Source organism: Xyrauchen texanus, chromosome 7 (assembly GCF_025860055.1).
Source record: "Xyrauchen texanus isolate HMW12.3.18 chromosome 7, RBS_HiC_50CHRs, whole genome shotgun sequence".
Lineage (NCBI taxonomy): Eukaryota > Metazoa > Chordata > Actinopteri > Cypriniformes > Catostomidae > Xyrauchen > Xyrauchen texanus.
In genome coordinates, this window is record NC_068282.1 from 4,244,654 (window position 1) to 4,257,207 (window position 12,554).

The window sequence follows — 12,554 nt, forward strand, 5'->3', positions numbered from 1 at the left end:
GTATCAGTGGATGGTGCAAATATTGGCAAACACCCTTTGGTGTCTCAATTTCTTAAGGGTGCACACCGTTTACATCCAAGGAGAAGTATGAGAGCACCTGCTTGGGACCTTTCTATTGTCTTACACTCACTGACCAAAGCACCTTTTGAACCTCTGGAGCAAGCCGATCTCAAGTTCTTGACATGGAAGACAGTCTTCCTACTGGCGATATGTTCGGCCAAGAGAGTTGGTGAATTACACTCTTTATCAGTCAGTGAAGAATGCTTGAGATGGAAGGCGGAAAAAACAGGGGTTTTTCTTTGGCCAAACCCGTCATTTCTACCCAAGGTCCTTAAACCTAGTACAATAAATCAAGTGATTGAGCTTGATGCTTTCCGTCCAGGTCCCCTTTGTTCGGGTGCTGGGTTAGATAATTCTTCTCTATGTCCTATTAGAGCATTGCACACATACATTGAGCGTACTCATCAATTTCAGCAGTCACACATGCAACTATTCATATGCTTTGACAAGAGGTGTGCAGGCAAACCTGTGTCTAAGCAACGATTGTCTCATTGGGTAGTGGATACAATTTCACAAGCTTATGTCAACCAAAATCTACCTATCCCTGGTGATCTGGTGGCTCACTCTACCAGGAGCATGGCTACTTCCTGGGCGGCACTCAAGGGGGTAGCGCTCTCAGACATCTGTGCAGCAGCCCCTTGGAGCAGCCCATACACGTTCACTAGATTTTATAGGATTAATGGGTCAAATCCGAATTCTTTCGGGTCTGCTTTATTATCTGTGACTAAATGAACCCCTAGTGACCCTGGTGGTATAAGTCATCCAAGGTAAGACCGTGGTGACGGTCTGAGTGAGGTCGAAATAGATCGTAAGTTATGACCATAACTATGGATCTATGAGACCGAACGATGACCGTCACCATCCCTTGTCACTCGGGACGAACTGGGCGTTCCAGGCAAGAGGAAGTGGTTGGTTCACCTGGATGTTATATAGCAACCCCTAAGGTCAGTCACCTGACATTGTTGATATTAGGTCTCGAGGATAGGCGGAAGAATGGCGTCATTCAAGGTAAGACCGTGGTGATGGTCATCGTTCGGTCTCATAGATCCACAGTTATGGTCATAACTTACGTTGTATAGGACAGGAGAGAGTAAACAAACACACACACGCGCGTTCATACAGTATTAAATCGCCACCATTATAATATTAATTGAGTAAGTAAACAGTTAATCAAGTCAGTAAACAGCTGATTTAAATGCATGTGATAGTTTTGTCTTGTCTAAAGATAACCAATTAAAATTTGCGCTGAACTTCAAACTTATTGGCTGTTTGTTTTTCTGCAACTTATAGGTTATAAGGCTATATGAACAACCTTTATCACACTCCAGTAAATGTTTGCAGGGTAAACTTCGACAGCAGTGAATGTGAGTGAATGGGAAATCACAGCAAATGTTATTTTCACTTACCATTTGCTCCAAAAGCAAAAGAAAAGTTCAGAATTACATTTGAATGACTTTCCAAAAGATGAAATAAATAGAAAACGGTGAATTAAGACAATCAGATGGGAGAAGATGCCAAATTTACGGTCATTCTCTCAGCAGCTGTAATAAAACCCCCTCACAGCTGTAGTAATTCTTAAAAAAAATAAAAATAAACCAATTACAGGGTAATATAACACAAAGAATAATGTTACAAACTTACACTCAATATTTAAAAAAAAGTATCAAATAAAAACGTTTACTAGATTTACGCGGCTAAATAAGGCGGAAACGCGTCATCACAGTCAGTGAAAATCTAACCGCTTGTAAGTAGCTCTTAGTAGCCAATCCGAATCCAGGAGGTGGGACCTGCCAGAAAACGGGTGGGGGGAAAATAACACCGAAATACATGTTTTTTTTTGTACATGGGTCAATATAGGCTGTGTCTCGTTTCGAAGGTTGCGTGCTTCCTCCTTTAAATAAATATCGTTTAAACGAGACGGCCTTCGTAGGACAAACGTAACGTAACGTAACGGGTTGCTATGACAGCACGCCACACTTTAACAAGCGCGAGTGCTTTGACTGAGAAGGGAACAGTCCCTTTGGAAGGGAATGTATGAGGTACATTTTAGGAGAGTTATAATAATGTAAAGAGAAAAGAAAATAGTTTTTACAGGTGTACTTTTAGTCTAATTCTTTATTTTAATTATATATTAATAAAATTATACATGTTATATACTCTGCACACATCTACTAAGGTATTTCAACATGGGAATTAACATTCCTTGCGTTTGAACATCATATTTACGGGCAAATTTGCGTAATTGTTTTTAGGTATTTCTGTTGAAGCAAAGAATTGTGGGTTGTGAGTGCCCACGAAGGATCATGCATCCTCCGAATTCCCGTGAAAGAAGGCTGCATTCGAAGTGTCCTACTCACTTTTAAGCCTTGATGACACATGCGGTCGACAAATGCGAAATGTGTTTACAATTTACGTTCACAAATACACGTTCACAAACTTCACTCGCATGAGGGTAATGAACTTAATGCTTAAGTGTGTAACTTTTTTGGTGTTAAAATATGTTATCCTATCCCAGCTTAATATGCAGGGGAAACTATAAAAGTAAGCCATTCATAGATTAATGTTCTTGAAACTGTGTGTTTGTTTTGAGCGACCCATATCAAGGGTGACAATAACATTGACCTGACCAATGTCGTGGGGCAGGACTATCAGTTTCTTTGACCAATGGCAGAAGGGGAGCATATTCAGAAAGATAATTTTTTATTTTTTTAAATTCGTTTGGTGGCGCTAGTGGCATAGGAATTACTTACGTATGCTTTAAAGGTACACTCAGTAACTTTTTTTTGGCTTGTCATTTTGGACTTACGCTGAGTAGTGGCTTGGATGCAGCATCATTCAAAACCAATAGTTTTCAGTTACTGATGCCATTGCAGAAATTCACTATTCACAGTCAGCCATGATTACTATAATCAATGAGTTAAAGATTAAGCAAGTCATGTGCTGGTCATGTGATCTCAATATGGCCACCCCCATGAGGGGACACTCTAAATGTAGAATAAAACAGCTTTTATAAGGTTACTGATGTTACAGGAGTCTAGATCTCAGCTCATGATTTTATACATATGGTTCAAAATTACAATTCCTTTCTTTTGGAGTAAAATAAAAGAAAGTAGACCTTTAAGACATTATTTTTAGTTGATTAAAGGTAAATATATTCCACTTCTTCAAGTGGTTTTTGTTTACGAAAAAGTAAAATATGTTGTAAGGAGTGCAAGACCACTTCAAACGATTCAGTCAGTTCTTTTCAATGACTTGATATGACCATTTTGAAAAGAACCGATTCAACAGAGTGTTTGATTTGCGAATCGCTTTTGGCTAACTCGGTTTCTAAACAGCCGAAGGAAAATACCGGGCAAATGAATGGATTGCTGGAATATTGTCAGGGAAAATATTAAGTTGTAGCGTCATATAATCGGCCAAATTGGCAAGTGAGTTGACAACTTAACTCGAAAAGGTAAATTTTCACCTATTTAGCGAATGTTAATTTTAAATCATGGTCAGTATTTAGATGTACTTTAAATAACCGATGGCACATAGCCAGCGTTTTCTATTTTCTATTTGCACCTGTTACTTTTCTCAGCGCTGGTGAAAACGGCCCAATCACAGTCGTTTGTTGTGATTATGCGAAAATAAATTTGTGTTAGAGATTGCTGGGGTGGACTGACATTTTTTATGTCAGGTGCCAATCATTAGATTAAAACAATTATATTTCAGTGCTCAAAATGCCTCCAGTGAGACAAAACAACATCCTAAAATTTGAATACATCTGGCCTTGGTGAATTTTACCCTGTTGAGGAAGTCAAAAGCTTGTGATGAGTTGGGAGTCTCTCCAGAAACTATCATAGCTCATTTGGGATTTAACATTACTATGTGTTGATGTTTAAGTTAAATGGGATTTTTTTTCCTTTGACAAAAATGACACTGTACACCCACACATAGCTCATCAGTTTAATAAAATAACAAAACAACTGCCTGGTACATCTGCCTTGATTGTCAGAAGGTTGGTGTAAATATAAGCACATCTGAATCAAGCAAATTCAGCATGTTTGAGTCAGTGACTTCCTTCCGAAGACAGCTTCCTATCTAGACCACCAATGCCACCACTAAGTTCCTCTTAGGTTCTTCTGCTTCTTTAACTTGCCATGGCTGATGTTGAAAAGGTGATCTATACTTTTTTGGAAGTCTCCATTGCTATAGGATGTTGCTTTGGCAACCTGCTGGTCTTCTGGGCTGTCTGGTCCAGGCGAGCTCTCCAACAGACCACATTTTGTTTTGTCGTGTCGCTGGCAGTTGCAGATTTTTTGGTGGGGGCTGTGGCTGTGCCTCTTGCCTTGGTAGTTGATATAGGTGTGGAGACTAGTTTCCACAGCTGCCTCTTTATCAGCTGCGTGATCATCGTGTTGACCCAGGCATCTGTACACTCCCTGCTGGCCATCGCAGTCGACCGATCCCTGCGTGTCTATAACCCTCTCAGGTTTGAACGTTTGTCATGTCTTTTGTAATTCATATTTAAAGTTTTTCTCAAGTGACAGAGAAATTACAGGCTTGCAGATTAAATTAGATAATTATTGGAAATGATACATGTTTTTTCTTAGTATGAGGTCAGATAATGTAATCTGAGATGCAACACAACAGAAGAATGTTGTAATGAAATACAAATGTCAAATTGTTTCAAATTGTCAAAAAACTCTCTAAGAAACCAGCCCTTTATAATTTATTTCTGGTACTTTTCAAATGCCTTTTATGTATAGATTTGACAGTTTTAGCTTGACCTGACCTCAACTTTCAATATTACACTATGAAAATCCATTATAAAAATACACATTATTGCATGCCATCTAAACAAAGAGTTAAATAAACAATCCATTTAAATATTTATTGTGGGAAAAAAAAAGCATTTCTATCAATCTTTCCAAAATTAGGACAGTGCACAGTTGTGGCATCATTTCTACCTCACAAAACCATTTTGCCCCTCATAAAGTTTTTTTTTTTTTTTTAAGTCAGTGTACCTGTTAACCAAGTGGACAAAAGCATCAGTTAAGATCATGCTTGAGATAAAACATAAGACAATTAACAGACATCCCAAGTCTCCCGGAAGTTCCGGGAGTCTCCCGCGTATTGATAGCGGCTCCCTGATGCCCGCAAATTAGTTAAAATCTCCCGGAATCAAGAGCGAGCGAGCAAGAGCGGTTAGACTGTGCTCCAAACCGTGTAGCGCGCACGGCAGAGAGGGAGAGAGCGAGAGACCTTGCGTGTGTGTGTGCGTGTGTGCAGCAAGAAGTGCATGTAAGACAGAGAGCATCCTGATTGGCCTGTTTCGGTAAGTCAACCAATCAATTGTCAGTGTGGGCGGGCTTTTATCTCTTCTCCCGAACCTAATTAATCAGGACAGTGTATCTAGACACAGGAGCGCCATGGCAGAGGGAGAGTGCCCCAAAAAGCGAAAATATAAGACACATTTTACGCCAGACTACAGGAAAGTGTACCCCTGTCTAATAAGAGTGAAACATAATGACAGTCTTGCACGCTGTACAGTTTGTAACAGTGACTTCAGCATTGCCCATGGCGGGTTAAATGATTGTAAAAGACATGTTGAGGTGAGTTAAACAAGTGTCATTTCATGTGCATATTGTTCAGGCCGGCTAGTTACCTAGGCTACATGAAAACAATAAACTCCTTAGACCTGTTTAAAGTTGCAATGGAATATAAATAAAAGCAGTTTACGTAAATAGTATAAGCAGTTTATATTAAAAGTAATCTACATAATTAACAAATAATTGCATAGGCCTATAGCCTAAAGAAATTATATATTATGCATTTATATCTTTTGGGGGGGGGGTCCGGGATACCTCCCTGAAATGACTTTTTGCAGGTTGGGATGCCTGAATTAATGTGTAAAGAAAACAAAGAAAATTCAAGGTAAATAACTTAAACTTGAGCAGAATATTTTTAATGGGCGTAATTTCCAATTAAGATTACATTTTGTTAAATTATGCAAAAAGTGGGACAATATTATTTAAAGAGATAATTCACCCAAAAATGTACATTTTCTCATTTACTCACCCTCATGCCATCCCAGATGTGCATGACTTTCTTTCTAATGCTGAACACAAACAAAGATTTTAAGAAGAATATTTCAGCTCTGTAGGTCCATACAATACAACTGAATGGAGGCCAGAATTTTGAAGGCCCAAAAAGCTCATAAAGGCAGCATAAAAGTAATCCATAGGACTCCAGTGGTTTAATACAAGTCTTCAGAAGCAATATGATAGGTGTGAGTGAGAAACAGATCACAAATGTAAGTACTTTTTACTGTAAATCTCCACTTTCACTTCAGCATTCTTCTTTTGTTTTTGGCATATCGCCACCTACTGGGCAGGGAGGAGAATTTATAGTAACATACAGGGTTTGAGATGTGCTAGAAATGACACTGTGGTGAAAATGTTCACGACTTTCAGAAATGTACATACACTGTTAGACTTTGTCAGTAGTTAGATTAAATAAACTAGTAAGAGTGTGACATTTTTTTAAACTTTACTTTCTAGTGCTAAAAGTTGAAGAAATACCTACATAGAAAATTACATTACAATACAAGTAAATGCAGTTTAAAATATTGTTAATTGTTAGTTTATGATACCTAATGTTAACAAATGGAACCTTATTGTAAATTGTTACCAATGTATCTTCTATTTTCAGGTTCAGAGGAGAAGGCAAAAAACAACACTTGTGGGCAGCCATCACAGTATGTTGGATCTCCGCTTCCATACTGGGTCTCATCCCTTTGTTTGGATGGCACAAAGTTGACCTGACGACAAACACCAACTCAACCATTAAGTGCCAATTTGTCACAGTCATATCTATGTCCTATATGGTCAACTTCAACTTTGTTGCCTGTATACTTACACCCATTGTCATAATGTTTGCCCTCTATATTTTTATCTTTTATACAATATCTAAACAACTGAGAAATGGAGTCGGGAAAGCTGCGGAGTCCAGGTCGTTTTATCGTAAAGAGCGAAAACTGGCCTGTTCACTAGCATTGATCCTGGTACTGTTTGCCGTGTGCTGGCTTCCACTTCACATCATGAATACGGCTTACTCCATCACAAATCAACCTTTACCCCATGTAGTCATCCACATAGGGGTACTCCTCTCGCATGCCAACTCTGCAGTTAACCCAATAGTGTACGCTTTCAAGATCCCAAAGATTAAGGCGGCATATAAAGCCATCCTAATTAAGTTAATGTGCTTTAGAACAGTAGGCAGACCAGAGCAGCCAGACTTTGGATAATAACGCCAGCAGCAACTCAAACAGCATTATCAAATGTACCATGAAAAAAGTCCCACTCCACAGGTTGTTTGTACCATAAATCAGAAAGATTAGCATGTGTCTATGGGTCTATGCATCAAACAAAATATACGCTAACCTTATTATGAACTGTTGATACACTACCAGTCTAAAGTTTGGACACACTTTATGGACATAAAGTCTCTGGTATGCTTTGGTTTTGTTCACATGCCGTTCCATGGTCGAGCTCTCAGTCTTTAAAAGTTTGCTCTATAGGTCGCTTTTAAACTAGGGAAAGCTTGGAAGGAGCATATGACGCATGGGAATACGTAAGGTACGTTTGGAAGGCGTGTCCCACAGAGGAAGAGGCATTTTTTTTCCCTCCATGTTTTTTCGATTTCACCGCACAACTACAGTAGTCCCGCTTTTCTGAGATTCTCATTGGTCAACGCATGCCTACGTCAGATTGCGTTCAGCAAAAGTTTAAATGCTCTCAGTGGCTGAGCGTCGCTATTGAAAATCCTTGGGTTTTCCCTCTCTGACCAACCGATTCACCATCCCCATTTCAATCAATGCTTTTGCAGCATTCTCTGACACACCATAAACTGTAGGTGTGTAGGCACTTTTAAGGCCTCTGATCGGCCCCGGTCGACCGCGTTGCCTATATAAGCAAACTCCTGTGACTGTGAGCGAATACGACTGCATTCGACGCATGCACACCGCGACTGCATTGTGATACTCTTTTAGCACAGACGAGGACTGTCCGCGTTGAACTCCCAAAGAATACTTTGGTTATCCGCATTGCTGATCACTCCGCCCACACAAATTTCATCATCAGGACTGTCCGTGCGTGGCCTAGATTTTCTGGACACACAAGGACTGTGCGCATTGTCGGCGCATACATCAGCTGTTGACTGCACTAAAAGAGCATCACAAAGCAGTTGAGTAAACTTTAAAAGGCAATGCAGTTGACTTGGCACGATCCGATCTGGAATGTAGAAAAACAAAATATATCCGGGCCTTGTCGAGAAAATCTGGGCATGTCCACGTGGACTGTATGACAGTCCACATGGACTGTACTGATGACGAAATTTACGTCATGCATGCTGTGACAACAGAAATGTACTTTGGCCTTTACTCTTTTTAATCACAAGCACATTATTACGTGTTTGACGCATATGCACTACGATTGTTTTGTGACTCTTTGTTACAGTCAACGGCAGGTGCACATGCACAGATGAGGACTGCAAAACCTGGGCTGTGAAACAGAAAGGAATTTGTGATGTAAAGTATTATACATAGACAGAGTGTTTGCTTCTTTTTACCAGCTTCAAAGTACATATGATATACCTACATCAAGTTACTTTAGGTTTCTACATATTCGGGATTATGTTAGAAAGCACATCCTTAAATTTGGGACTATTTGTTAGCATGAAACCCTTGAACTCATTAACAAATTGAATCCACATAGTCACGAATACGTTGGTCAAAAGTTTTTCGATGCCTCGCTGAGGAATTTAATAAGAACCTTGAACCAAATCCCATCATAGCCATCATTTGATGAACAAGCTCATTGCATTTAGAAAATAAAAATGAGAAGCAGTTTCTCTTAGTATGGTTATTGCAAAAATATGTGGAAGTCTGAAGCAATATCAACTTAGGAAATGTGGAAGAGAAAAAGTGGATGTGTATTACATTTAGGAATGGTATGATGTCAGTGATAAAGCTGACATCTTTCAAATGTTGACCATTAGTACTGTCAAGAGTGATTATAACCATGGACTGGACTTTGAAAAGTATAAATAAACATGAAAAACTGGGCTGTACGCGGACTGGGTTGATGATGAACTTCGTACGTGGGACGTACTGGCATGCGGAAAACCGAAGTATACTTTGACCTTCGGTCACTTGACATGTTTTAATTGATTGGATTGTTATCTGATTGGGATACATGGGAACTACTTCAATACTGTTTAAAAAGTTGGTTGAGAGATTGACCATGCAAAGCTGGAATCCAGTCAAATAAGCTCAAATATTTTTTGTTGCGTGTGTGTGTTCACTACATTATTCCTATACATTCATTGGTGTTATTTCAGAGTTTCAAATGGTTTTAAAATGTGGAAAATAGCAATAATAAAGAATGAATAGGTGTGCCAAACTTGTGACTGGTAGTGTACACAGCAGATAGCTTGATATACAGCAGATAGTTGTTATACATGCTTTTATTTCTTCAAGACTAGATTACTGTAATACATTGCTCTGCGGCATTTCTCAAACTTCACTGTCACGTCTGCAGTTAGTCCAGAATGCTGCTGCAAGTTTGTTGACCGGGAAAAAACAACAACAATATATCCCGTGTTAGCATCTCTTCATTGGCTTCCAGTCAAATTTAGGATTCAATTTAAGATTTTATTATTTACTTTTAAGGGTTTACATGGCATGGCTCCTCCCTATATTACGGATCTCCTTCAGCAACACACGCCTTGTAGACTACTAAGGTCGTCACAGAGTTTATTTTTAACGATCCCGAAGTCCCGTCTTAAGTCAAAGGGAGATCGGGCCTTTTCAGTGGCGGCACCACGGCTGTGGAATAGCCTTCCACTACATATCAGGTCTTGTACATCAGTTCATGTTTTTAAATCTTATTTGAAGTCTCACCTTTTTTCACTTGCTTTTAATTGTGCTTAATGTGGGTTCTTATTTTATGTGTTTTTTTTATATTTTATATATTATGTATTTATATGATCTGTTTTTGCTATAATGTGAAGCACTTTGGTCAACATGTGTTGTTTTAAATGTGCTATAGAAATAAAATTGATTGATTGATTGATTGATATACTGCATTAATCACTGCAATAATGATCCAATCATAGGCTCTTAAGTATCTGCTTATTTAAATCCAAATGGCGACAGTGTATATCAGCCGTTATTTTGGCCATTTTCAGGCATTGGCCGATAACGAATCACACTTGTCCAATTAACAGAACTATGTCAGTTCCGAAATACATTGACAGTCTTATCAAGTGATAATGCAAATTTTCTGTCCTCAGATATTTTCAAATAAAAAGTTTGTGAATATTATGTAAAATAAATATTTAATTAATGTGCAATTGCAATCTAATTTGTCAGATTACATCAGACTTCAATGCTCTCTATAGATATCAGCCTGTCTCGGTCATTAAAAAAAAAGAAAACATGACCTCAGAGTTGACCTCTATTGTGCCCATGTGTGTTTCAAGAATACAAAAATACATCATCACTATGTCATATCACTTCTCTTCACTGTCTTTATCAAATTCTGAATGCGGTGATGAAAGGGAAGAGAAATTGCCATTTGACAGTTGACATTATTGCAGCCATGGTGTGCAGTAATTGCATCCACATTCTTCATAACATGCAGAGTTTGATATTTAGCATTTGAAAAACTTCCCAGTGAATGAAAAATCCATATCAGCAGACCCACATGAAATCTGCACACACCCAGAACTCCCGCAGATTTCTGCAAAATTGTAACGTCTGCCATTCAACATTTTTACACATCCACCACCACTCCCATGTTGTTGTTTTTGTAAACATTTTGGCTAATTTGGGTGCGATTTCGGCTACCATTAATAGTACTCTCACCTCCATTTATGCCATTTAACTATGTTTAAATCCCTTACTCAGAATTTGACAGATTTAACCCTTTAATGCATACCTCATGCCTTTAGTTACCCGGGACATCATTCCACCACCTGTACCTCATCCATTTTTTGGAGTTATGTCCACACCTCTTTAGTATTCCTCAATTTTTCTCATCTGAATATTGGAACAACAACAACAACAACAACAAAAAAAGAGGCAAACATGCAAAATATATTTTTCGATATATTACTAAAAGTGTAGAGGGTCATTAAAGACCCAAGATATGTAATAGTGTTACTTCATTTATTGCGCTACCATAAACATAACATAACTGTATACATTTTCTGTTACAGTATATACATTTCTTATATCTAGACAAATGAGTACTACAGTATATTTATATAAATGACTACTATATCACCTTGATTTTCTGTGTGCCATATGTGTGTACACCAGGCACGTGCCGGCTTTCACACTGGACAAGCATCAAATCATTTTTAGTACACACTATTAAACGCTGTGCCCAAAACTCATTTTAAGGGTGAGTGTAATGTCATGGAAATGTTATTGATGTAAATTGTTGCCTTAGAATCAGGGGCGGATTTAATCATTTGGGGGCCTAGGCAAAGTACAGGGATGGGGCCCTCTTCATTGACACACCTTTACATCGGTTTTCTCTTAAAGGTGCTGCAAGGGAATTTTATATATAAAAAAAATATATATATATATATATATATATATATATATATATATATATATATATATATATATATATTAGGGCTGTCGATTTAACGCGTTAATTCAGTGCGATTCATTTTATTAAAAATAACGCACCATAATAAGGAAGATTCCTGAGAAATGCAAGCTTGTAGTACCACCTGTTTACTCCAGAGGGCAGTAATTTAAATTTCAGCTGTGTGGCAACACGCAGTTTATACAGTGAACAAAACAACCATCCAGCAGACAACACAAACATGCGTTACGTTCTTGCGTTCAAAACCACTTGATGGAGCTCAAATTTGGACTAAGGGATCTCAAGATGTGTTCTAAGTATTAAACTATATTTAACTTGACACAGTGACCTAAACATGTTATGTTTATGACGCAACGCACCCGAGACGTCTGACGCAGGTGTAAATTGACGGGTCCTTAAACAAGCCCTCATAATAAATCTCCAACTGATTGACAAATTCACGTGTGAAATGGATTGCTGTGAACTGTGTGCCAATGATTGACTTATGATCAATAATATGGTAGTAAACAATACATTGTATTCTAAAGCCGCTTTTTGTATTGTCTTATCAATGATTAACTCTTCTGACACAAGAATGCATTTTAATTATCTGAATATCTTTTATATATATAATTTTTTAAATATTTAAAGATAACTTTGTATAATTATTTCATCATTATATATTGAAGTATTGTTATATAAGGGGCTTTCTCAGCAAATATTTGTATATGCGATTAAATGCGATTAATTGCGGTTAATTAATCGGGACACCATGTAATTAATTAGATTACAATTTTTAATTGATTGACAGCCCTAATATATATATATATATATATATACACACACACA

The 12,554-nt window shown here is 38.0% G+C and overlaps 1 protein-coding gene across 2 annotated transcripts in view; it reads left to right on the forward strand.

The window, feature by feature from the left end:
• The window catches only part of LOC127646927 (adenosine receptor A1-like), a 29,637-nt gene extending 19,357 nt beyond the window's left edge, over positions 1 to 10,280 (forward strand). Inside the window, exons 1-2 of one of the 2 annotated variants that reach the window (XM_052130909.1) lie at positions 3,793 to 4,534; positions 6,757 to 10,280. In XM_052130909.1, coding sequence (XP_051986869.1) covers positions 4,203 to 4,534; positions 6,757 to 7,351 — 927 coding nt within the window. In that variant the 5' untranslated portion in view covers positions 3,793 to 4,202 and the 3' untranslated portion in view covers positions 7,352 to 10,280. Of the gene's footprint in view, positions 1 to 3,792; positions 4,535 to 6,756 lie in introns of those variants that run through there. The other variant, XR_007970982.1, reaches the window with a different exon arrangement.
• Positions 10,281 to 12,554: the final 2,274 nt, after the last annotated feature.